The sequence below is a fragment of the Plectropomus leopardus genome, chromosome 10, assembly GCF_008729295.1.
Source record: "Plectropomus leopardus isolate mb chromosome 10, YSFRI_Pleo_2.0, whole genome shotgun sequence".
Classification (NCBI taxonomy): Eukaryota; Metazoa; Chordata; class Actinopteri; order Perciformes; family Serranidae; genus Plectropomus; species Plectropomus leopardus.
Genome location: NC_056472.1, coordinates 18,137,790 through 18,163,179, shown reverse-complemented (window position 1 = coordinate 18,163,179; position 25,390 = coordinate 18,137,790). Strand labels below are relative to the sequence as shown.

The following is a 25,390-nucleotide window of genomic DNA, read 5'->3' as shown; positions in this document are numbered from 1 at the left end:
ACAGAAGAGTATCAACCGAAACATCAAAGAAAAATATTTGACGATTAGCAAATGTTCAGTGTTTTCTCAGCTTAGCTGTCTGTCAGTACATGTAATGTTTGGATGTAATTTTCTATTTCTATTTTGAATTCTTGTATTTGGGTTTATTTTGAGTTCATACATGAATGTAATATTTTCCATTTAAAAAAATGAATTCCCAATATTTTTAGTATCAAGTCCATTTTTATCATACGAAATTTTATTTTTTCTAATTGAAGCCTTTCAGTGTTTTAAAGCACTGTTCAATTTCCATCCAAAGTAATTCAACACCAAGGCATTCATAAAATAAATGACAAATACTTTTGATGTCGATATTACAAAAGACAATTTTTATCCATCCTTTAGTGATTATCTGGTTGACTGGATAAATTAAATGTATGATTTTAAAGGATATTAATAACAACTATTGTGCCACCAACAAAATTAAATAAGATTCCTTTAAAATCCTACATTTATTTTGTCCTGTCAACCGAGTGCAGACTTATAGAGTAAAACACAATGTTGAGCTCAGGATGGTCCTAACCAGGTCATTACTGTTATATAGGAGGAGTATATTTCCAATAGTAATGAAATTCCACAGTAGCAATCAGTTTTTAAGCATTTTATTATACTTGACAATTTAAAAAGTTGAACATTCACTTCAAATTAAATCTGTTAAACAAACATTTCAGTTGCATCTTCCCTTTGGATTCCTCACGCGAAGCAAAGAGTCTGACTTCAGTGATGACCTACAGTACAGTGGATGCTACCTAAATGCCACAACAGTGAGAAGACATGAAGAACTGAGGGACCAGAAGTGAGAAACGACCTCTGCTATGGTCATACGTGCACCTTAAGATGATATTGTACCTAAATGTCATTCCAAAAAGGGCCGAAGCATTTTTGTTGGTAAGTACTGAAACTAGAAAAATACAACAGCATTAAAAAAAACTGGACTGATTCACATTCACATGATACTGAGCTGTACCTTGCTTGCATAGACCTTCGGCTTTTAGTAAGACAGTACAACTCCATAAAAACAGTAGTAAACTTTGCCTTTCGTCAAACTGATCGAAGACGCACGTGACTGAAAAAAAACTCTTTGGCTGCATGAAATTATTTTTTATCAAAAAATAAATATACAGTGTGCAGATGTATTTAAATATATACAAAACTTACAAAAAACGTTTCATCATCTATACAGTGTAAAAATTCAAAGACATGAATACGACTAATTCCTTATAAGGAGAATCACTGATGATGAATTAAAAAACAAACAAAAGTTCAGTGTGTTTGTGGCTTGAAACTTAAAAAAAAATAAAATCAGGTTATACCTGTTTGCAAACATCATTTTAACAGAAACATAAGTCATGAGTAACTTTCATCGTCGATCCAAGTTGTCATCCACTGCTTCTTTTCAAAAGGATCCAGTTTGACTTTCCCGTCTTTATATTCAGGAGTTTCCTTCTTTATCCGCACTGCGTGGTAACGAGGGACGCTGTCCTCTTGTTTGGAGCGTTTAAAGAATCCACACTGAGAGGGGAGATTTCAAAAACATGATGCATTATAAAAACTGATAAATGTCAGAAATATTTATGCACGGTGTAAACAAGAAGAGAGAAGTGCAGAGATTTTAAGCATGCTTTGCAGTCTTTAAAGGAATAATTAACACCCCAAATGATAGTTTGTATATCAATTACTCACCCCGTGTTGCATTTACTTCATGATGAAAACTATAGAAAAATCTCATTCTCATTTAACCACGTACACTCATTTCTTCTTAAACATACATTTTTGTTTGAACCTTAATATTTAAAACACAGTGTCATGCACGGATGAGTAGTAAACCTGGGCGAGCACATGCGTTTGAAAATGACAACAATACTGTTACGTGGGAGTTTATACCCTACCAGGTGAGCTACCCCCAAGAAATTCAGTTTTTCTCTCAAATTAAATGCAACACAGGTTTAAGTAATAGACATGCAAAAAAATATCATTTTTCAATGAACTATTCCTTTAATGGGTTTGTCTCAAACAGCAAAGCGGTAAAAGCGATGTCAGCGAGAAGCACCTGCAGAGCAGAACGACTGCCAATAAAAAAAGTAAAAATATTAATCCTGTTGGTGAGAAAATGCATTAATTTCTTGGCAAAACTCAGAGACACATAACGTACATCAGAAACCTTGTGTTAACTCAGTATTTATTTTATGCTGAAAGGTTTTTGTGTACATCATGTGTTCTCTGCACAAAGTCAGCTGATTTGGCTGCAAAGTGAGTTTGTTAGTCGCTGCAGAAGTCACAGTCCATGCTGACAGCTTGTTTTTACCCCTGTTCAGAGAGAATAAATCAGGCCTCGGCAGAGAGTTTGTCTTTGTCAGAGGGCTGAACATGGATCTCTGCCTTGTGATACGCAGCATCGTATTGGTCTTTGGTTGCTCTCTTGAAGAAACCACACTGAGGGGGAGGCAAGGGTGACGAAGTGTTAAAGGCAAACTAAATCAGTAATAACAGTCAATAGCTGCTATGATTTCCTCCACTGAAACACCAGAGAAAAATCATCTTATTAACACTAAAATAATTCTCTATCTGGAGAGTCCAGCGTTGATGCTCAAATATCACCTGACAAAAAAACTAAATGTTACTTGTTTATTTGCAGATTGTCTACAGATTATTGTATCTCCTACGCTAACTGAATGAATTCATCTATTCTTTTTTTAGACATATGACCAAAGCATTTTCTCTGTTCTGTACCTTAAATATTTACACGTCTTAAAAAAAGCTAACAAGTGACTAAATGAGACTACAGAACGTCATCACTTTGAACATGGCTTTACCGCCTCGTTGTGGTGGCGACGTTGAGCTCATGCGGCCATGGTGTAATTCGTTTATAGCCCAACGTTAGCTTTTTACTTCTGGCGACTGCATTTACGTTTCAAAAATCTGAAAAGTGGTGTTCATTTGTGAAGATTATCTTGCTGAACAAAACGTATAGAAAACATATGTGTTTCATTGCTGCAGAGCTTATTTTCTGCAATAATCCAAAATCCCATAGGCTTTTGTCGAGGGAATCATGATGCTAACTTCCAGACTGATCTACAAATAAACACACTCTATTATATTTTGTATCACAGATGTACAACTGCAAACTTTCCCTTTATTTGTTGCCAAAAACATTTCTTGATATCCAATAGTCTAGAAATGTCAGAGATTATCGTTACCAGAGCCAAAACACGTAAAAAACGAGGTCATCATAATAATATTTAAGAACAAAAAGATGAAAATCTTATTTTTAATCCTGTAACCAGTGAATAAAACTAGAAAACAAGGTGGATAAATTCATTTTTCAAGTCATCTTTTCAACTTTTTCATATTTTTTACTGCTCACAGACCCTTTTCTGACCTAATATCTATAAATGGTTCAGTTAAGTTTCTGTTTTTTTGTCCTATCTTCATCCTAAATTACTATTTGTGGGTGACATAAAGGTGAAACATCCCTGTATCTCACCTTCCACAGCAGATACACCAACAAAGCCAAAATCAAGATGCCTGCAAGAACAGCAACCAGTATGATCCACCAGGGAACTCCACTGTGCTGCGCTACCGCACCTTCAGGGGACACCGACACAATCACCTGCAACAACAAAAAAACGAGTTAGGAACAAAATGAAACGTGAATTATACCTTGATGGCTGCAGAGTTGCTTACATCGCTGTGAGGAGTTCTCAGGATCATGTTTTTAGCCTGAGTGTGGAGGACGAGCGAGGCCTTCACGATGATATGCACGTTTGAAAGAGAGGCGTAGTCCTGGGAAAAACAGAAACAGCAGCTCAGGGGGGAACAGTCACACCAGATCACAGATGAGACTCATGGACACGATGAAAATGTGTTACCTCAATAAAGGTCGAGTTCCAGAGACGAGACCTCAGTTCCACTGCTGTACCGTCCAAACCCTGCAGGGGGCACTTGAGCACCACGCATCTGATCTCACTGTCACACGTCTGGGAGGGAGAGAGTTATCACATCAGTATATACTTTTAGACACATCCTTTACAAGTACCTCAAATTTGTACTTAAGTGAGGTACTTGTGTGAATGAATTTATTTAGATTTCACAAAATGTGAATATGCACAAAGACTCACCAAAACTTTTCTTTTGCCTGACAGTGAAGACATTTTGCCAACGGCTTTTCTTTCTCCAAGTTCTCGTTTTTTCCTGGATGCAGAGGACTCCTGAAAGTACATTTTAACACATGAATTAAAAATAAAATTAAGCAGACTTCTTTTGGTCGATGTAGATTTTTCTTGAAAAGAGATATGACAATCATAGCATAAAAATACACTTTCCTTGGTTTTCCATGTCCGTGAGAACCACATCTCTGTTCTTTGTTGTGAAAGCCTGCTCAGTCATGCGTGCATGTTAGTGAGTTTTTATGTTTTTGTCCCGCTAGCTAGCTCATCCCCAACGCTCTGCACTGCAGTCATATGTTGGTTACCACTAACAACACCATCCTGACCTAAGGTGGTCGAACTTTGTCAGTGAGGAAGCAGAACTCCCACCCTCCAGTGCCCCCCACGTTAACACCATCACCTCTGTCAACCTGTTTTCACTCCCAAGCTGTTCAAACACCGTCACTTTGTTAGTGATGTCAGCGTTAGACACCAAAGCAGAGGCACCTTTCATGGCGATATGATAGACATCGGGCTGCGACATTTTGTAACACTGCTGCCAACTAGAAATAAAAAGAGCGACAAAGTTCCTATAGGGTGGGCTGGATGAGGGGGTGAATGAGTCCAACAAACCCCAGACTTTCACCTGAGAGCCCACTGTTTGTTTCCTGTGTGAATGTTTAACCAAATCACAATGTTTTTTTCTGAACCTAAACATTTGCTTTTTTGTTGCATGAGAAACTAAACGAAAAAAAAGAAGAATTTTATCTATTTTGTAAGTTTCTTTTAAGATAAGACTGTATGCATCTAGCCAGCAGAACTGTATATTTCCTGTGAAAACAGAAGTGTATCTTGAAAAGACACAAAGCGTGTAGCAAGCGGAAACTGGAACGTCAACAACAGATACTGGAGGTTACCTCCCGCATCATAATTAGAACTGACAAAGCAGCGAAATGAGAACGTGTCGGTTGTTAGCACTGATCACGCTATTCGCACTGTTGGCTGCTACCTGTCGGCTCAGCTACCTCCATGTTGAGAGCCGTGCGCAGACAATCCCGGCTCAGACTCTAAATCATAGATCTGCTCTGGATATCTCATACAGTTCATATCGTACATAAAAATAAAGGTTTAAAAAACACTACCTGGATGTGTTTGAGAGAGTTGATCTCAGACTCAGGAGAGCAGAGGACTTTCTCCGGTCCTGTAGAGGTGATCTTCACCAAGTACAGAAGCCATTTACCGTCTTTGTTGAATTTGGGCCACTGAATGTGAAGTGAGGCTTTGACAGAAGACTTCAAAGACTTCCACAAGTTGTTTATCTGAAGGAGAAAGCAATATGTTACCATTTCATAGACTAAGTCTGTTTAATTATATGGCAGCTGTGATGTAAAAATCAAATATAGAAGCAGATGAGAAGAATAAACTTACTCTGAAAGTATATCCAATCAAACTTCCAATCTCTTCTTCTGTCTTCATGGCACTTTCACCCTTCACAACACCTCCAAAAGAAACCTGATTAGGGCTGGCCTCCCTGATGAAAACAAGTAAAAAATCTTTATTCCACATTATGCTGGAGGCCCTGCATATTAATCTGTAGCCAAACTATGGTTTAATACACTTACCCACTGACCGACAATGGCAGTTCAATGATTACTTTCACCTTCACTTTCACAGGGGCAAGATCGTCCTGCACACTAGTTCTGAAAGAAAGAAAAATCATTAATTTAGTGCTAGAATTTTATTATGATAATAGCAACTTATCTCAAAACGCAGTAAAAAGCAGCAGTATTTACGTCTGGAGCTGCAGGTCGATTTCAGTCTCTGTGGTGTCAAGACTCATACCATCAGTGTTCAGGATGATGTAAAATGTAGCCTGGTGCAAGAAAGAAATAAAATTATCTCTCACATAGAAGGACACAAACGAAGCGTCAGCATGAACATGTGAAACGAGTCCGTACCTTTGAGTCTCTCTTAAAAGGATTCCCCAGCTCACAGTCTGCTTGAGAGCCGTTCTGATTGGCTGTGCAGATGATCGGCTTTTCCGCCTGGAAATAAAACATTGTTAAGTGAACTGGTTATACTGGGACAGAGAGGCTGAGTGGACTGGTTATGTTATCCTTTGAGAATAAAGGAGCTGAGCAGCTGAACCTCGAGCAGATTAAGGAGGACTTCAAGGTGCTCAAAACACAGAATTACATCCAGATAGGTGAACATAACAACACACTTTCTAAGCAGCCTAGCATTGTATGTGTCTCTGTGTGTGTGTGTGTGTGTGTGTGTGTGTGGGTGTGTGTGTGTGTGTGTGTTTGTGCATGACATGATGTGCAAAAACTGTGCATCTCTCTTTTTGCTATAATGTGTGTGTTTGAGGCTGCAGCTGCTGTTTCTGTTGACTTTAAATCTTATTGTTGTCTTCCTTGGTGATTAATTATTCTCCTGTTAAAAGTCAGGTTATATATCCTAATAATACTCACTTTATCTGCAGTGTCATTAAACTTCTCATCTAATGTCGATCATTTTTGTGTAATTGTCTGAGTTTTGTCTTGTTTTCTGTTTAATTCTGGTGAGGCTATCAATAATCAGTTGAACACACAGGCAGCAAAATGCCGTCTATGGAAAAGGATTCATTTGTTGATTTGAATATAAGGGCTCTTTGGTGTGGCAACATGTTAATGACCTTTTTGTAGCTCAAATGTGTTTTATTTTAATTCAATAACATATCCACATGCCCTCCTTCCAGTCCCACTTTCCCTTTCATAAATGTAACACAGTAAAACAGTCATTATTTTACTTATTTTACTTATTTTACTCGTACTTCAGTTAAATGTCTTTGCAGAAGTATTACTTTTTCTTTAGTAAAATATTCAAATATTCTTTCTATATCTGGTCTTGTTTACCGTGGTCTGATGTGAGCGGACTCCAGAATATGACAGTGTATCTGGGAAAGTCCCAACCAGCTTTGCCTCATAAGCATCATCTGCGTTCATGTTGTCAACCGTCACATGCACAGCCAAGTCCTTCCTCTCGTAACTCAGATGGAACACAGGGATGTTGTTTTTGCTGCAAATACACAAACACAACCACTCACTTCAGGTTAGGTATCGTGCGGGAAAAAAAAGGGGAATTTTCAGCCAGCACTTGCACATCCAGCACATGCAAAGCAACATACACGTAGTGCATCATTACAGTCATGTCTCCAGTGAATGTAAGTTATATATTTTAGCTCTAGTTTGTAAACTCGGCTTGTCTGATGTTATATGCTGCACAGGTTTCTTACTGTTGACCTGTCTGAGCTTGTTTTCTGGCTATTCTTTCATATCAGTGGGTTTTTGTAGCAGTGAGCTGGATGTACAAGCAGAATGAATGTTAATATTAAAATATTTAAAACGCAGACTAAATGAATGATTTTTACCTACTTTTAAGACAGTTTTAAGATCACTTTTTACTCACGTGTGTAACGGGGAGTACACGTCTAGGTTGCTTTGTTTGTAGTATAACTTGTACTCCATCTTCAGGTTACTCCGGCAAACATTATCACTTCCACATCCCTCTTTTACAAAGTTGACCTGCAGCAAAAACAAATAACAAAACCACATTCAAACTTTTCTCCACCGTGAAAAGTTCGCCATTAACTTCATGATAAGTGTCGTGGTCTGAATATTGACCTCAAAGACATCTTTGCTTGGTTGAGAGGAGTCTAATATGGGCATGAGCTGAGGAAGGCTGTTCTTCGTCTTCTGTCGTTTAGTACCCACAATTTCTGCAGACACCTCGATGGGAATGCTACGCATCTTGTCCTTGATGTTGTCCTGCAAATCACAAACAGCCACCATAGTACTGAGCAGAATATTTACTTCGACATGTTTTCAGTAATACAGGAGAAATCTTTCTCTGTTTCGTTATTAATCAATTCTTTCCCACAGACATTTTATTAAATACTAACTGCAGTCTGTAACAAAACTGGCCCCTGACTGGCTCTCTTCACTCAGTATTTTAAGATATCAGTAGTCATGACTACTATCTTCAAATTGTTGTGGAAAAGATTTTAAAATACAAATATTCATATGTAATTCCCGAGGAAATACTTTTTTTTAGTGTCAATTCATAGATGCAGAAACTGACTCGCAAATGTCATCTGTCATTTAAATTTTTTTTTGACATATGCAATGATGATTTATCCCGCATTTACTGCAGCAATTGTAGCAAAAATGGATGTGAGCTAATTTCAGTGACTGTTTTTATTATTAATTAATTAAGCTACAAATCATTGTGTCTGAAAACAGATCTCACATATGACAGATATGTTTCACCTTTAGTTCAGCTGCTATCTTAATGCACGTTTTCTGGTTTTGGCCGCGGAGGTCCAAGGTGCCGTTAAACTGGTAGTCTGTTTCAGTGCGTGTTTTGTTGAGGAACCTCACTCTGGAGGGCAGCCCCTGCTTCCTGCGAACTCCATCCGCATCAACAGAATAGCGAACAGCTGCAGTGAAAAGGGAGGCACGTGTAACTGAACAACTTAGCAAATGTTGGATTTGTAAAAAAAAAAAAAAAAAAAAAATGAAACCATATCTCTTACTTAGTCTTGGGTTGTAAGATGCAGGGTTTGCTTTGTAGGTGAAGCACGCATCCACAGTGAGGCTAAGGACAGGACACAGATTTTTAGATAATTGCAACAGTTTTGATTATGAGATCTGTTGAAACGTGAAAATATTAGAAAACCTACCAAATGCTATTGCCACATGTTTTGATTGTAAGGTCAATTTCATGTGGAGTTATTTTGACATCTCTCCTGATGCTAATGACTGGCCGTGCCCTGGAAGAAAAGTTGTTAAATGAAGTTACTGATAAAAATCAGTTGGGTTTAAATTAACGTAATTAAGGTGTAATAATTACCGGTAGATCAGAGCTGTGTCCGACAAAGAGCCGACAGCAATGTCTGGATAGGAGTTACCGTCCAGATCCATGTTCCCCGCCAGAGAATATCCAAAGAGTTGCATGTTGTGCTTTTTTCCTGAGAGAATCTGTAACATAGGAGGAACAATTTAAGACAAATTTAAAGCTTTAAAATCTTAGGTTGAGTCAGCTAATGCATTAAATAACAACATTGAAATGTTGTTTTTTTAGTTGCAGGAGCCAAAAAGAGTCACAGACTTTTGATAGTAAGCACTTAAGTAACTGGGTTACAGAGCAATATGTATTGATATTAATGATATGCTTTATTGTTGCTTTATATAAACAAATTAAAAGTTTTCAGGTTTATTTGGGCTTTTTTTTACTTTATTTGATAGGACAGCTTAAGCCTGAAAGGGGGAGAGAGGGGGATGACATGCAGCAAAGGGCCAAGGCCAGAATTAGACCTGCAGCTGCGGCAGTGAGGACGTAGCCTCTGTACATGGAGCACCCACTCTACCAACTGAGCAACTGGCCGCCCCAAAAGTTTTCATTTTCAGTTTTAGGCCACTTGAGGGCAGCAGAAATGAGCTGTATACAATATGATACATATTTCCTCTGCCAAATCTTTAAACTCCACAGGGACACGTAATGAAAGGTTTCTGTTGAGAAGTCTAAGCCAAAATCGAGATAACCTTTATGACATCACTGTGAGTTATTTTTTCAGTCTTGACAAAGCTCCTCCAGAGCCACAGCTGACTTGTTCTCCCGTTACTAGTAAACTGTTCTTTATCTGCAAAATCAGTCGTGTGCCCCTTTAAAGTTGATACAGCAAACGTCTTAACAATTGTTATCACTGTTTACTGTACACATTCAGCAGTTACAGGGCAACCTTTACATTTAATTGGAGTAATGCTTCTGGCCAAATAGAAAATGTAAGTGCAGCATTCACTTTACTTTTAGCTGTTTTTAGTCTCCACCGACTCCTGAGGGAAATATTTTTCTCTTTGGCTGTTAGAGCTCCACCTGCTAGTCACTAAATGTGTCTGTTCTTTGGTGCAGGGAAGGTAGTGCACGGCTGTTTTTTTGAGCTTCTCACTGAAAACAGCTGCCTGCTGCTGCTGAGAACAGCACTGATGAGCACAATGACACTGAACATAATGCTCTCAAAGACAAGAGTGCCAGTGTTAAGTATTCCAGCCCGGTTCAAAAGGCCTTTCTGAGGAGCTGCAGCGCAGTGGTGTAGTGGTAGTTGATGAGGTGGGTGTGCTAGGTAGATGGGTAGGTTGCCAAGAAAGGTCTGGCCATACTCTCCATATATTCCAATCGATTTTTTGCTGATAAGTGGATATATTACATTATTTATATATCCAGAGAGAGGCACTGCTGTCCATGAGGTCTCTTCAGTTCTTTGATTAACATTTAGTTTGATGCATTTCAGCATTCACTGTTTGCACGTTGTGTTTTTATGCTGCTGTTTCCTGCATTGTCATAAATAAAATTGAAACCAAAAGAGTACATTTCGGGCTGGAAAACCAAAACAACAACTTGAAACTCACTATGTGGTCCATAAAGCTGAGGAGAACAGCAGAGTCAAATAATCATTCTTTCTGTGTGACCAACTCCTTTCACATATGAGCAGCGCTCTATGATTAATATATAAAAAAAGATTAAGCCACTTTAAACAAAGCCCCACAAAACAAACCTGTGCAGGACTGGTTTTGATTCCTCCTGCAGAGCCATGATAAATGTAGACTTTTCCTGCACCGCCGTCATCATAAGGTGCTCCTACGGCAATATCTGCATGAAAAAAAAAAAAAACAGTTTAGAGACAGAGACTGATCGAGAAAACATTAATAAAGCTACAAAAAGACAGTTCGGTTACCTTCATATAAGTCTTGATTGATGTCTCCAATGTTCTCTACCGCCAGTCCAAACATCGAGTCTTTGGTCCCGTTTAGACGAATAGGAGTGATTCTGTCCCACCTTCCTGCCTGGTTGATGTAGACGTAAACAGCTCCTCCAACATCTCCCTCCTTCATGTAGAACTGAGGGGCTCCTACAACTACATCTTGCCATCTAGATCAAAGAAAGGAGACAGATATAAGTATAAAGAATATAACCTTCCTAAATAAAGAAGGCCCATTGATGAAAAAACATTCATGTTATACATTAGAAACAGATAAGATAACATTATAATAAAGTCAGATAATTTCCTAAAATCCCAAAGCTTTGCAGATGTTTCTGTTATAGGATTAAATTCTTTGTAAAATGGGAGAAAAATGTTCCTACCCATCACCATTCAAGTCAACCACAGCCACGTCGTATCCAAATGAGGATGCGAGTCCTGGCCCGTGCAGAGTGTGCTCCACCAAAAGTCTGCCGGAGGCTTCGCTCTCCTTCCTCAGAAGGACCACCGCTCCACTGTGATTGGCTCGGGGTGCTCCAGCCACTACCGTCAGGCCACGTGTGTGGGTGATGCTGTGTCCAGAATCGAGGGAGAATCCTAAAGTGTGAGAAATGTTGTTGGACATAAATATCATATTTTACAATGAGGTAAAGGTTCATTTTTACCCCTTTTTCTCCCTAATGTGAAACAGGGAATTCCCATGTTTTTTGTCAGTGCTGACACCCATTGTGAGGATGTAGGAAACCACATGCTTCTGCACAGCCCTTTTCTGCCTGTGAGGAGATTCAGTGAGGCTGAAAAACACCTGCACAGATTTATAATATTCTCCCATCTGCATGCAGTTGCCCTGAACAACCAGTAAGATAAGACAAGATCTCTCAAAGCCTCTACATACACTGCATATCAAAAAAACAACTTTTTTTGTATTTCTATCTTTCCCAAATCAACCAGATTCAAAGATCTTTTTAACAACAAACTTAAATTGTTATAACAGCAACCACACGGGTGGAACTAATGACATTAATGATGGCTAAGGTCCAGCTCGGCCTGTCACAATAATTAGGTTATCGACTCATCGAGGTCAACAAAAAGTGTCAGGTTTATGTCCATGCATTGTATGATTCTGCCATGGCAAAAATATGTCACCAAAATTTTAGCCAAATGATGCCAGAACAGACAGCAGGATGGGGATGTCACGTTTTTCACAGCACCTAAGCCAACACGGGAAAAAAAACTATCCTGAGACATAATTTGCTGGCATAAACATTTATTTATGTTTTATTTATAAAGGATATTGACTATTTCTCTCATTACAACCCCAAAGTCTGAATATTCCCTCTTCATCAGTCTTTGCAAGGTTGTATTATTATGCTACTATATTAATCGTTTTATCGGTGGCATGAAATGGTCTTACAATGGCATTACCATCATTTATGGAAATTGTTTCTGGAGCAGTATATCATCCAATAAAAGTAGTTATTGTGACAGGCCTAGTTCCAGCAATGCAGCACTTAATTATGTAACTAACACCTGTTAAGATCGCCCCAATCTTGTGTCTTTACTGGTTAACGAAAATTTTCTCATAATAATGACCAATCCCAAAGAAAGACTAGAAAATATACTAAACAAAAATAAATTTGTTTTGGCTCCCATTTTTTCCACAGGTTTAGGTCAAAGATCTAAGACTTGCACGCACAAAATAAATATATTTCTCTCAAATTTTCATTGCAAATTTGACATTTGTGACATTTGTGAATCACATGGCACATTTCAAAGTGGTCTTTTCTCAAGACCATTCCAAGTCACACGTGTAGTTAAGATGCTGTTTAATCAGCAACTTGATATTCCACACCTGTCAGGTGGATGGATTATCTTGGAAAAGAAAGTGCTCACTAACACAGATTTTAACAAATTTGGGACCAAAATTTGAAAGAACTATTCTGTTGAGTGTATACAAAGTCTTAGATCTTTCACTCAAACCTGTAAAAATGGGAGCAGAAACAAAAGTGATGTGTTAACATTTTTGTCAGGCTTATTATTAAAACACTATGATAGCACTCTATTAGCAACCACAGTGCAGTGCATCGTTGAACCAACAGTGACAAATACAGTTACGTTTGTTTTGCAGGTAAACACTCACCGAGGTAGCTATTGGCTGGTACAGGCACAAGTTCAGGGTTCAAGTGATGCTCATCTCCAACTTCATATGGGCCATCATCATATATTCCCATCTCCAGCAAAGTGTTGTTCTTCTGCTCCACTCGTACAATGCCTGCAGAAATGTTTATTTCCACATAAAAAAAAAAACAAAACAAAAAAACACATTACTTATTATAACAGAATGAGAAACTTGATTATCTGAGTAAATGTGTGTGTGTGTGTGTGTGTGTGTGTGTGTGTGTGTGTGTGTGTGTGTGTGTGTGTAGCTGGTGACCTTTCCAGTTGTAAGCTCCTGGTGCTCCGAACACCACATAATGGTAGTCCTTGGTGAAGGTGGCAGCCAAACCCTGCTGGCAGGATCCGAACATCTCGTGGCCTCTGGCTCTGCCCTCACAGAAATTCCAGTTACCTCCGTCCTCATCAGAGGACGAGTCGATGGACAGGTCCTGACTCAGGACATAACAGCGCCCAGTGATGTCCCGGGACTCCTGAGGTGTGTTCACAAACAAGCGCCTCTGATAGCGATGAGCACAAGTCTGAAATTACAAAACACAGCTGAGTTAAAGTTCCTACGTCGATAGCCGAAAAGACAACACCATGTATGAAGGTTACTGTGAACGATGGTTCAGATGCTTGGTTTGACTCACCACAATCTTTCCCCCGGGTCCCTGGCTCTGAACTGTCACCCCCATCCACTGATTCTCCTTGTTCTCAACACGTACGTCCTCTTTTAAATTTAGTAACACAAAGATGTAAGCACTTAGATTCAATCCTGACTTTTGGAAACAGTACAGCGTGCAGACAGACAGATAAATAACTCACCTTCACTGTCAAATTCAATGCGCTCACAATCATTGGTCTGAGTGATTTCACATTTATAAAGGCCTCCTGTAATGTTGGCTGTCTGTTTCCCCAACGCTCTGGCTCTGGGGGCTCCAATCAACAGCCTAAAAAAAGAAACATATAATCAAACTTTTTTTTTTTGACATTTAATTTCTTAAGGTTTTTTTTATCTTAAGACAAAAAAAGACATACAGATGTCGTTTAGTAGTCCAATATGCAAAACAGATGCAACAGTGAATGTGTCATTTAAAGTTACTAAACAACAGATCAAACACCCACATCCTGCCCTCACCTCCCAACACAAAAGAAAACAAGTGAATAAATACATAAAATACTTTTTTTAAGAAAAAAGGGAGAGTGAGAGTGAGAAAGAAGTAAAGTACAAACCATATTATATTTGTTGCACAATCCAGCAATACTCAACTCCAAACATAACTATAATATCAAATCCAGTTTACAGTTCTCTACATGTAATTTAATGAAATTTTATTTAGACAGGGACAGTGCACAATAAAACATTAACCTTATATAAAACAAGGAGAGATGCATTGACTCAGCTTATAGCAGAGCTGCTATTTTCCGCCTGTAGTCCCTGGGCAGGTTGGTGTAATAAAAAAATACATAAATGACAGAATTTGATTAAATAAAATACAAAACGTCAGTTCCTAAAATTTAACAAACATTATTATCCTGATATCCCACCCCACCTTAAGAAGAAAAATCTCAAATTTGTGCAAAATTGCAGCTATAAAATTAGGATAATGTGAGATGAATGGCTGCCAGGCCTTATAAAAATTTGCCATTAGATCCTCTCTGAGTGGATCTAACTATCTAGTTACAAAAACAGCATTACATCGCTAATCCAGTGAATGTGGTTGGGCAATGTCGGAGATAGTACAGAGATTTACTTTTTGTTTCTAGCTTCCTGTCATCACCATCAGTGCAGCAGCTTGTTATATTTAGTACATGCATGTGAGCAGATCAGCAGTGAATATATCAGCAATAGCATTTCCTGTCTACATAGAAAAAAGATGCAACATATCGTCCAACTGTTGTCTTGCAGAGCTGATACTGGGGTTACTGTTTCAGATAAGCATTTGTCTACCACTTAATTACAACATAGCTGTGCTACAAATATCTCCACAATATTAAATGTTATTGTAGCTATAATTAATGAATCAATAGCCGAACATGTTACATCAAGTTACATCAAACCACCACATCCCTCTTTTTATCACTCTGTTTTCTGTCTTTCTACATTATCACGGTCATTATAACATTAGAAATAGTTGACAATTTTAAGGACAAATATGGATCATCTTCAAAGAGGTTTAAAAAGGACTTGCAATATCTCAAATAGTTCCTCCATGAGACAGTGAAGGATCTCCTGGATGAATATGAAGGAAAGCATGAGACCCTACCAAGTGCTTCCAGTCAATGGCACGATTCAGTGTGTCAAAGACCAGGCTTTGGTCTTAAGCATCAGAAAAAGCCAAAACCCAAGAGAGAGATGCAGTACTAAAAATCAAAACAAACTATACATACTTATTCCAAGCACATTTTTAGTATAGTAGTGTAGTGCAGTGTCAAAACTGTTGATGTCACTGAATGCGGTATATTTAAACCAGACAGATGACAGACTAAATCTGTAAGTTTAGCTCACAAAGTCCCAGTTTGATGGATGATGAAGAGAAAGTACAGCAGCTCTAAATGTCCTCAAATTGGGAAAACCACAAGGTCAAGGAGTTCTTATCCTCTGGGCAGAGGACGAGACAAGCTGTCTTATAAAATAGATGGAAAATGATTGTTAATTCCATGTTATGTCATTGTTACTGTTCAGAAAGTGCTGCCGTTGCGTATTTTATGTGACACACTAGACGTCTACCTGTTGTGTTAAACATTAAATCCGTCACAGCTTTTTTGCTTTCCAGTCTTGTATAAAAAAGTGTTCCCTCGTTGAATATTGTTTCCCGTCTGTTAACGCGTAGCGGCCACATTGGTGTTCAGGGTTAGGGCTAAGGTTTGGATAAGGATTAGATAAAGGAAAAAAACATATCGACGGGTAAACAGACTTCTACACAATACCGGCATGATGTCTAAAATCACACACTGGAGCTGCAAAATGCCGCTGTTATTTGGTTGTTTGGTCTTTTGTCCCCTCTGGTAGTATTACTTAATAATAATAATAATAAATATCAACATAATACACATAAAGTTATTTCTCTACATGTTTTTGGCTAATGCACATATTGCATATTTCACAGGCAGTATAATTTGGGAAGTTCAGCCTGCTGGTCGTGTACAAAGAGCTGTTGTGTTTAGTGATAAGAAACAAACCTTCAGTACGGGACAGTAGACTATTGTCCTGTCACACGGGCAAAGGAGCAGTGAAGCAGACAATTTGAAGCAGTCCAGTCATAGTTCAGTGACCACAGCTTCTCCCCTAAGCGACATCCTAATTTGAAGATTGATATTATCAGCAGCACTTAACTAAAGAAAGAACATGTGATACAGACAAAAATCAAAGAAATCACAATTGTGCTCCTTTTTGTGTATGTCCTTTAACATTACTTCAAATAAAGATTATTAGGGACTTCTAGGATAAAAGTGAGACCTGTACCAACAGATTTGGAACCTGTAAAATGAAGTATTGCATGAGCTTATCTCGATACTTTCCACACGTTGACAACCTGCTGACGGCACTTGTAACCTTTTACACACTGTCAAGCTAGTGAGATGGAGACTGAAAACCCAAACTGCTCAGACTTCCTGTCAGCAGCAGCTGCGATCATCCTGCATAGAGAAGTCAGACCAGAAAATCATTTGTGAATTTCCTTCAAAGAAGAAAACGTAACTGAACTTGGTGATGAAGTGAAACCATCTTCTGTAAACAACATATATACAACATTTCTGTTTATTCCACAACTTGGTTCATAGTTTTGTATTTAATCTTTGAACTTTTTACAACATCTTGATCTTGCTACCAATTTCGACTTGAGCACCAGCCATTACAGAGTACAGAACCAATATTGTTACTTAAAAATAAAAAGTGCTATCATTTTTTATGGAGCTTGGTTATTGTTAAACCCTTTTGTAAAACGTGAATTAATACATACAGAGAATGAATGCCATAAAGCTGTCTTTTACTATCTAAGCTGACATTTTGCTGATGGCTAACATCAAACTTTTTACCAGAGGTCAATACTTCTTTGCTGCTCTAGCGACAGAAGTTGCCACTGGTTGTCCAACATGCTGAGTGGGGTACTGGAGAGGAGAAGAAATTATTTCTGGGAAAATTGTCCTTTTATTTGGGTGTTAAACTACTTAAAGTCTATTAATAAATTAACAGGTATTCTTGAACAGCACTCGAGCACTTTACAATAAAAATTGAGACATGTTTAACACTTAAATTCCTAAGTCATTTTTCAACAATGGGTCCTTCATTTCTGACAGAAAGTAACATAAGCAGGCTTTCCATTTACAGCTTGTGACCACCAAATTTGTCAGCCGAGATGAAAACTGGCAGATTTATCAGCTGTAGCTGGCTAGCTAATTAAGCAAATGTAATTTAGCTCCATCAGTTGGTTAAAGACACCATCTCCAGGTGACTTTTTAAAGTATAAAGCTGGCTTGTTATATAAAACAAATGACAGAACATAGCAACACACTATGACTATTTTCATAGTGTATATTAAATTAAGAGACCGTGTGTCATGGCTATTTAACAACTCAAATTTATCTTAACTATCAACACACAATTCTGAGATGTGACGTTGAACTGACTTGCAATGTACTTATTGAGACTTGAGATTTTAGCTTGACTTGGGCTTTTGCCAAAAGACTTATAACTATTCTGCCACTTCTGAAAACGTCAGCTGTAACCCCCTGAAAACTTCAGACAAATGGATTCATCAATCACTTTAGTGCAAATCAATTTTTCAACACAGAAAAAAAAAATCTGTGTGCTGCGTCTTAAGTATAATTAGCATTATTGCCAAAAATACTGAAATAAGAAATTTCATCTTTTGTATGAAATTTGCTTTAATGTGATTTGGAGTGAAAAAAGATAAAGCACATAACGCATGTCACAATGGTAAGCTGCACAATAGCATGTGAGCTGACCGGCCTATTTTCTGTGAAGGAAATTTCTCAAAGAACAGAGAGGAAATCCTCTCCACCCTTTTTTTCTCCCTGTGACTCTTCACTTCCCTCAGTAAGTCATTGATCTGTACCACGGCCCCGTGGCTCCTCATTTGTTAAACAAGGACTCTCCCGAGGAGGTCTGATGTCAGACTGAAGACCAAACTGCAAGCCTTCTCCTCAAACAAAGCAGTGACATGCAAATACAAACAAGAGCCTCTGCAAGGACAGCTTCAGTTTGACATTTCAGCTGTTGACCTACGGTGGTTTAGCCCTGCACGAACTGCAGAACACTAGACACACTGACGACGTTATCATTTTATATTAGATACCATTTAGATAACATTTTCCAACACAACTCCACTGCAATCTACAGCCTCAGTGTTAAACCAACACATTCAGTGGGATTGCTTTAGATTCAGAGCAGCAATTGATTTAGTTGATCCACAGAAAACTAATCAGTATACATTTTGATGATCAACAGATCATTTTAGTAATTTTCTAAGCAGTAATGCCAAACATTTGCTGGTTCCAGATTCTTGTATCAGGATTTGGTGCTCTCTGTGTGATAGATGATAGCAGACAGAATATCTTCAGGTTTCAAATACGACAGAACAAGCTATTGGACTAGATTATCTTCAGCTGGGATATTTCAACAGGAATTTCACACTATTTAATGACATCTTATTGACAAAATGAATACTTGAGATAATCAGAAATTCATCTTTAATGAAAATATTTGACCCTTCGCTAAACTCCTCCCTAAAAACAGCCACTGTCTGATCTTCCATAAGCACCTGTAACTCGGCACAGGAGGCCTGTCAAGCTTTCACAAGAGATGTTTAACACAACAGCATTGGCCTCTAGTGACAGCAGCACTTTCGTAACAGTAACAACGGCATAACACGGCAATAACAATCATTTACAGTCCCTGACACAGAGCCGCCGATCTTCTCCTCTGCTCAGAGGGTAAGGAGCTGCCGGACCACATTGTTTTCTCAATATGCTGACAAAACCGCTGTTTTTCTTCTTTTGATTAGCTGCTAACGCTTATCAGCTGCTTTTTAAATCCCAGGCGGTGGCTCCCACGCCTAACACATCGTCAAAACATCACAACCATCCTGCCAGTTGTCCTGCTCTGCCCACGAGTTCCGACATGTCTCACAGACCTCACATTGTGATGACATCGCAGATTTTGAAAAGCTTTTTTTACAACATCTATGGATCCCAAATTTATGATACAAAGATTCATAATTGACCTTGTTTGCTGTTTGAGGTGTCCTGTCAACAGTTTCCGAGGGGCACAGTTGCAGCCCTATTAAGATTTCACAGGTGTTAACGTAGGACACTGCTGGAGATTCAGTAACACAGGTAAAGGAAAACACCACCAACAGCGACTCTGGAAAGTGACAGTTGTAGAATTTAGCAAGTAACTGCAGGCTAACATTGACATTTACATGCAACACGCCTATCTAGCAGACACTAGTTTTTCGGTTTGGAAAAAGACTCAGTTCTTTTATTTTATCTCGCATTCTGCAGCAGAAATCAATGCAATGTTTGCTTGAGATGTAGCTACAGATAAACATCAGAGACATTATACTGGGAACATCAAGTTGTCCTGACAAGAGTGGGACCCAACTAAAGCTGCAGGTTATATTCTTTACAGTCAGCACGCACTACAACTGTTAGAAACATCCCATCATGCAGCGTGTCTATCAGTGTGGTGTAAATGGGAACACACAGTGACTGGTGTGGGTTTACACAGTGATCTCACTGGTCTTTGTTAACAGATGTGGTCCAGTGTTCTCACAGCTGTGCACTCAAAGCCACAAGGACAACTGCAGCTGTTCTAACTGTTTCAGTTTACACACTCTCTCTCTCTCTGTCACACACACACACACACACACACACACACACACACACACACACGTGCGCACTTTGATTGGTGCTGACCTGTGATTGGCTGGATATGCATTACAGAAGAGATGAATATTCAATACAGATTCAGATCAATTTCAAGTAAAGAATTAAGATTTAAACCAACAATAAGTCACCTGTTTTGACTGTTTATTAACCCTTTTCTGGGCTACACAATCTCTTTAAAACTTCAGTGTGAAGTTCAACAGGAATGTTGCGACTGATGATTCACTGATGCGTTAAATCTATCAGGTTACATATGCACAGATGGCCGTGCATGTCCAGTCAAATGTCCTTTTTCTCTAGTTTCATTCGGAGGATGTTATAACCTCCATCATTAACCAACACATTATTCATGACCAAGGCATCCAGTTGCCTTTTTGCAAGACGCCACATTATGTTCAGTCTTATGTTGAAACATTAATCTCCTTGTTTCTTCCGCTCATCATAAACCAAAGAGAGAATAAATATGTTATAACATCATAAACACTGCAGGAAGCTAAGTTGTGCTTTTAATGAACCCATTAGGGGAACAACATGGAGAGAGTTTCATAAATGGTTGTAAACAATATGACTAACAAATCACTTTAATTTGTTTTTAATTGCAGTAAAGTGGGGAAGATTTGGCTCTCAGTTCTGACGGGATGAAAGGCCAGTTTGGGTTTACCATAAGAAGAATTTAATCTATCTAGTCACACTGGTTGCAAACATATTAAATTTTTACGCCCCTCTTTTCACATATGATTTATTCCAATCACATTAATGTACGCAGTGACAGCCAGTAGAGTTTTACAGCTGCTAGTGATCATCAGAAACATGTTTCAGCTTTAAGTTGGAAGGTGCTGTTGCTGACTTCTGTGTGCTCCGCTGAGCTTTCACTTGACTCGTCTGTCTGATAATCTCAGGGTCACATGAGGATCTGGAGCTGAGATCATAGTCCAGCATGGAAAGGGAGCTGCTGTCAGTTACAATAACGTGCAGATTTTCTATACTGTAACACAGACACAATGCGTTTTCAACAAAGGAAATTTTAAGTTTTTTATAGTTGCCTTGTTTTCAAACAGGATGTGAGAGGAAAACAAAGCAGACAATCATATTAAGGGCTGCAACTAACGATTGACTGCATTATCAATATATTTTGTTGTTAAAGGCTGACGTTGGTACTTTTCAACCTGAACCTTATTTTCTCATGTTTTTGTTTTTTAAGTGAGTCATGGGAACAACAACTTTTGAGAATGGTGCAATATTGAGCAAGAACGCTGCAGATGCAGCTGCAAAATAGGTTTCAATCCCTCAGGCATTTTCCCACCATCAGTGTATGTCCACTAAAAGTGAAGGCTCGAAATAGTCTCAGTTTTTTAAAAGTGTCTATCAATTTTATAGAAAGGATCCCTACAGAGACAGATCTTTATGTACAAGGTTCAAATCCTTTTTGTTTAACCAGAAACAGCCCTGAGATCATCGCCAAACCAACCAGACTCCATTTAGATAAAAATATGAATTTTAACATCAAAAAACATACTTCACTCAAAGTCGACAACAAAATAAAACTCAGAAAAACTGCCTGCGTTCATCTTTTAACTGTTCCAACAATCACCAGCTCTGGCTTGGTTGAAAGTAACCCTTAAATCACCCAGTTATCTGTGAAAATACGCTGTCTATACACATTACTGTTCGTTTAAAAGGAGTCTTGTGGGTTTGGCATTGGCGATTTCAAGGTTGTTTCTAGTTTAACAAAATGGATCTTACTATTTAGCAAAAAGATTTATCTCTGGTTGAGACTTTTTCATAATGTTGGCAGATACTTGTATGGACAATGTGAGTCTGTCAGTGACTAAAACAACCACTTTTAGTGGACATACATTGTCAGTGCTTATTGCCCAAATGGTTACATTGCCATCCATTTTGCTGCTGGTGGCTACAGCAGTATCGCTCACTACTAGACCAACTTAAAAGACATGTTGTCTCCCTGAGTCACTTAGACACAAAAACATGTAAAAATAGGGTTCATGATGGAAAAAAAATAATATTACCACGTTGTTTTTTAAGCAATTAATTGCCAGTGGAGCTAAAACAATTACTTATTTATTCATAAGTCAGAGAACTGGTAGAAACAGGGGATTAATTGGAAGCGATTTATAATCATTTATTAATCATTGGAGCCACTTTTTAAGTAAAAGCACCAAACCTTCTCTAATTCAAGATTCTTAATCATGAGGATTTGTTGCTTTTCTTTGTCAAGTGGGATCATAAACTGAGTATTTCTAAGTTTGGGACCATTGGTCAGACAACAAGAGCATCTGATGGTGTCACTTAGGTCTTTGTGACAGTCATTTTTTTCAAATTTTTTAATATTCTATAGAACAAATGATTTGTTACAGTAATAAAAAATTATCTTTAGGTAAGGCTAGTGTTGTTAAGCCTATAAAATGTTATAAATGCCCATTCACAGAGCCCAACATGACACCTGCAGAGTTCTTGTTTTGTCCAAACCAAAGTTCAAAATTCCAAAATATTTGGTTTACTATCAAATATGACCAAAAAGGCAGTAAATCGTCACATCTGAGAGGTTAGAATCAACATTATTTTTTAGCATTTTCCCTGAAAAACTACTATCAACATTGTCGCCGCTTAAAGTCTTTCAATTAAACAATCAATGGTGCCTTCAATTACTTTTAAATCTTGAGTTTTAACTTAATCAAATGCCAAAAAACCAAACAGATGCAATAATGCTGATTGTCTGTGTTCATGAGAAACAGCTTCTGCATGCACACATTTTTGTGGGGTATGTTTGCTAAAACTGGAGCAGCTTCCTATATAGGTCAGCATATAAGTGAGGTGAATCTTCACTCGCCTTTTACTTTTACTGGCTGAAAACAAACTATCAGGCCAGTGTCACATTTCGAGCCTCTGTTTGCCAAACAAATATAGCTTTCACTCTCTTTACACTAAATGTAGAGATGCCCCTTTTTCAAATGCGAGCTTCTTTGTGGATAAATAAATTCTTATAAAAAAAACATATATTTAGATGGTTTGCATGACCAGTACATTCACTATACAATGAGCTGAGTCTTTGCACAATAGCCAAAACACTAGTTAGATAAAATTCCACAAGTTAAGCCTAATCTCTGTGATCTTTGGGAAATCTCTCCAAGTCATGTTATCAGGGCTTCTTATCCGCGATCTATGTTTCTCAGCATGCTGCTGCAGGGTCCTGCTTACTGGTGGATATCACAGTAGATCCTGTATGCAGCCTCACAGGCTTTGACATGCCACCCCCACCCCCCCCCCTACCTCCCCCTGTTTTAACTTTGTTATACTTTGTGTGGCGTGTCCAACCGGCTCACTACACTGACTCACACTTCTCTGCATCCTCAGGCCTGGCCAAAGGACATCTTTTCTGTAGTGTATGCACGGTAATATAAATAAAATTCTCTGAAATGCTCCATTGAGTAAACACTTAACAGTTTAGTGTTTACTCTTATTTTGACACAAGCTGCAAACCTTTCTGAGAACTGATGTGAGAACAAGATGCAGTAGTCAGCTTGACATCTACATTCAATTAGGTTGTCATTACTGTTAATAAGTCACACTTTACTGGTAAAACCGCAGTGTGGAAATACACCTGCTTAGTCCATACTTTAACAGTTGTACACAGCACCCCGCAAATAACAGGAAAAATCTAAATGTAACACGTACACTGAAAGTTTAAATAGCAACTATTTCATTTTCAGTCTATGAATATTTGTGTACGGGGGTAGGAAGTGATGCAAAACAGGGGAAGCAAGTCAAAAAAAATTTTCAGCACTGTGGGGGGTCTGTGTTTTTTTATTTTGGCTTAGGGGAGGGACATACAACTTAAAATTGTTGGTTTTTGTATTTTAAATACCCACTGAACCCCAAATCTCACTGTCAAGTTTAAAATATTATTTTTTCTTTAATAACTGACAAAATAACACCAATTATCATAGCGAGAATCATCAAATTTCACATCACATATTTTTTTCAAGGAGGACTTGCATTTTGCTTAAGAAAATAGCTGTCTGTTTCGGCGATAAATCTCACCCCGGTGCTATTTGCTTGTTGCATTGGCTCCAATACATTTGGTGTGAATATTTTTCTAAAAATGGTAGAGGGGGTGGTCATGATTTTTTTACATTTGGTGTGAAGATTTTTTTAAAAAAGAAAGAAAAGAAAGTCATACCCCAGCCAACCCCCTCCTCTGATATATAATGAACAGTCCCTTAGTCAATATAAGAATTTAAGCTTCAAATCCACAAAATATCACCAGAGAATATCTTCAATGATCAGCCAGTTATCAATATATTATAACTGATTGATCGACCAACAGATGCAACATTACACCTCTCCTCTCAGTGCCCCTACAGTGTGACCCACATTTGCATCACAGCGATAACCATTGTTTATGCACTTGTTGTCTTTAAGGCTCCTCACCGTTTTATATTCAAAGCACCACAGGGAGACTTCTATTGACAAGTAGAACAAAACACGACAAGCAACAGGGCTTTGGTAGATAGATCCTACAGTAACTTTTATATGTTGCAGCAATGCCTGACACCGCAAGCAACGGCTGAAAATAAATTAATTAGTATTGCAGAGGCAACACCCCCGAATTACAAGGTGTTTCCTGCCCAGGATAAACTTATTTTAGACAGAAATAAATTCAGGATATTAATAGTTAAAAGTTAACACTGACTTGAACCTGTCTCGTCAGGTGCACTTTGATAAAACAGTAGATGAAAGATGAAAGATGAAAGCAACCAGAGCAGTAAAGGTGTACAGTAATAAAGATATCGCTCACATGCGCTTATCTGGGTTGAGTTGCCGGTGCATGGCCAGAGAAAACCCGAACAGGCTCCCCGGCTCTCCGTCTTTCCTGATGACATGACTGGTGTCCAGGTTGAAGGCGACCACCAAAGTTGGCTCCAGGAGGAAAAATAAAAGTGCATAAACAGCAGAGGGTCCTCCCTGCAGCAGCAGCATTGCAGCGCAGTCCAGATGTGTGTAGTAGTCCAAAGTTAAGAGCCGCTGACCCCGCTGCTCCTCTCCGCTCTGCCCGGTGCCGTTTGACTGGAGGCGGCCGCTGCTGGAGCTTCACCCGGCGGGCTCTGCGCTCCACAGCGCCCCCTCCGGTCACCAGGGCGAACAGCACCACTGATATGAAGCCGTTAAAGAAAAAAAGGACAGTCAGGTTTTTGTTTTTGTTTTGGATCATCTAAATTTGAGGTGGGCTATGATTACATGCCTTTAAAAAGGCAGTGAATTTAGTTGTTTTCTATAATTTAATCCTTGTATGACAGGTTTCAGCCCTCCACTTTGATTCTGA

General features: G+C 38.6%; 1 protein-coding gene across 3 annotated transcripts; it reads right to left on the bottom strand.

The window, feature by feature from the left end:
* Positions 1 to 559: 559 nt before the first annotated feature.
* itga6a (integrin, alpha 6a) lies at positions 560 to 25,113 on the bottom strand. 3 transcript variants are annotated; one of them, XM_042494320.1, is made up of 26 exons: positions 24,866 to 25,113; positions 13,966 to 14,090; positions 13,791 to 13,870; positions 13,418 to 13,679; positions 13,124 to 13,255; positions 11,367 to 11,580; positions 10,960 to 11,153; positions 10,780 to 10,874; positions 9,078 to 9,205; positions 8,908 to 8,997; positions 8,761 to 8,822; positions 8,495 to 8,664; positions 7,850 to 7,993; positions 7,635 to 7,750; positions 7,082 to 7,244; positions 6,143 to 6,229; positions 5,978 to 6,057; positions 5,807 to 5,884; positions 5,613 to 5,715; positions 5,327 to 5,503; positions 4,158 to 4,247; positions 3,909 to 4,016; positions 3,724 to 3,822; positions 3,524 to 3,649; positions 2,345 to 2,472; positions 1,465 to 1,551 (listed from the first exon to the last, which is right to left on the bottom strand). In XM_042494320.1, the coding sequence occupies exons 1-25, from the start codon at positions 25,045 to 25,047 to the stop codon at positions 2,365 to 2,367; spliced, it is 3,213 nt and encodes a 1,070-aa protein (XP_042350254.1). In that variant the 5' UTR covers positions 25,048 to 25,113; the 3' UTR covers positions 1,465 to 1,551; positions 2,345 to 2,364. The 3 variants fall into 3 exon arrangements, with proteins under 3 accessions (XP_042350252.1, XP_042350253.1, XP_042350254.1); XM_042494318.1 differs by lacking the exon at positions 2,345 to 2,472 and having other exon boundaries at positions 560 to 1,551; XM_042494319.1 differs by lacking the exon at positions 2,345 to 2,472 and having other exon boundaries at positions 560 to 1,551; positions 13,794 to 13,870.
* Positions 25,114 to 25,390: the final 277 nt, after the last annotated feature.

Excerpts from the sequence above, each read along its gene's own strand:
- itga6a (XM_042494318.1), bottom strand. The coding sequence starts at position 25,047 with ATGCTGCTGCTGCAGGGAGGACCCTCTGCTGTTTATGCACTTTTATTT. Across the intron at positions 7,994-8,494 it reads AGATAGCAGCTGAACTAAAG|GACAACATCAAGGACAAGAT; the intron begins GTGAAACATATC and ends TGTGATTTGCAG. Across the intron at positions 4,017-4,157 it reads CAGGCAAAAGAAAAGTTTTG|ACGTGTGACAGTGAGATCAG; the intron begins GTGAGTCTTTGT and ends TCTCCCTCCCAG.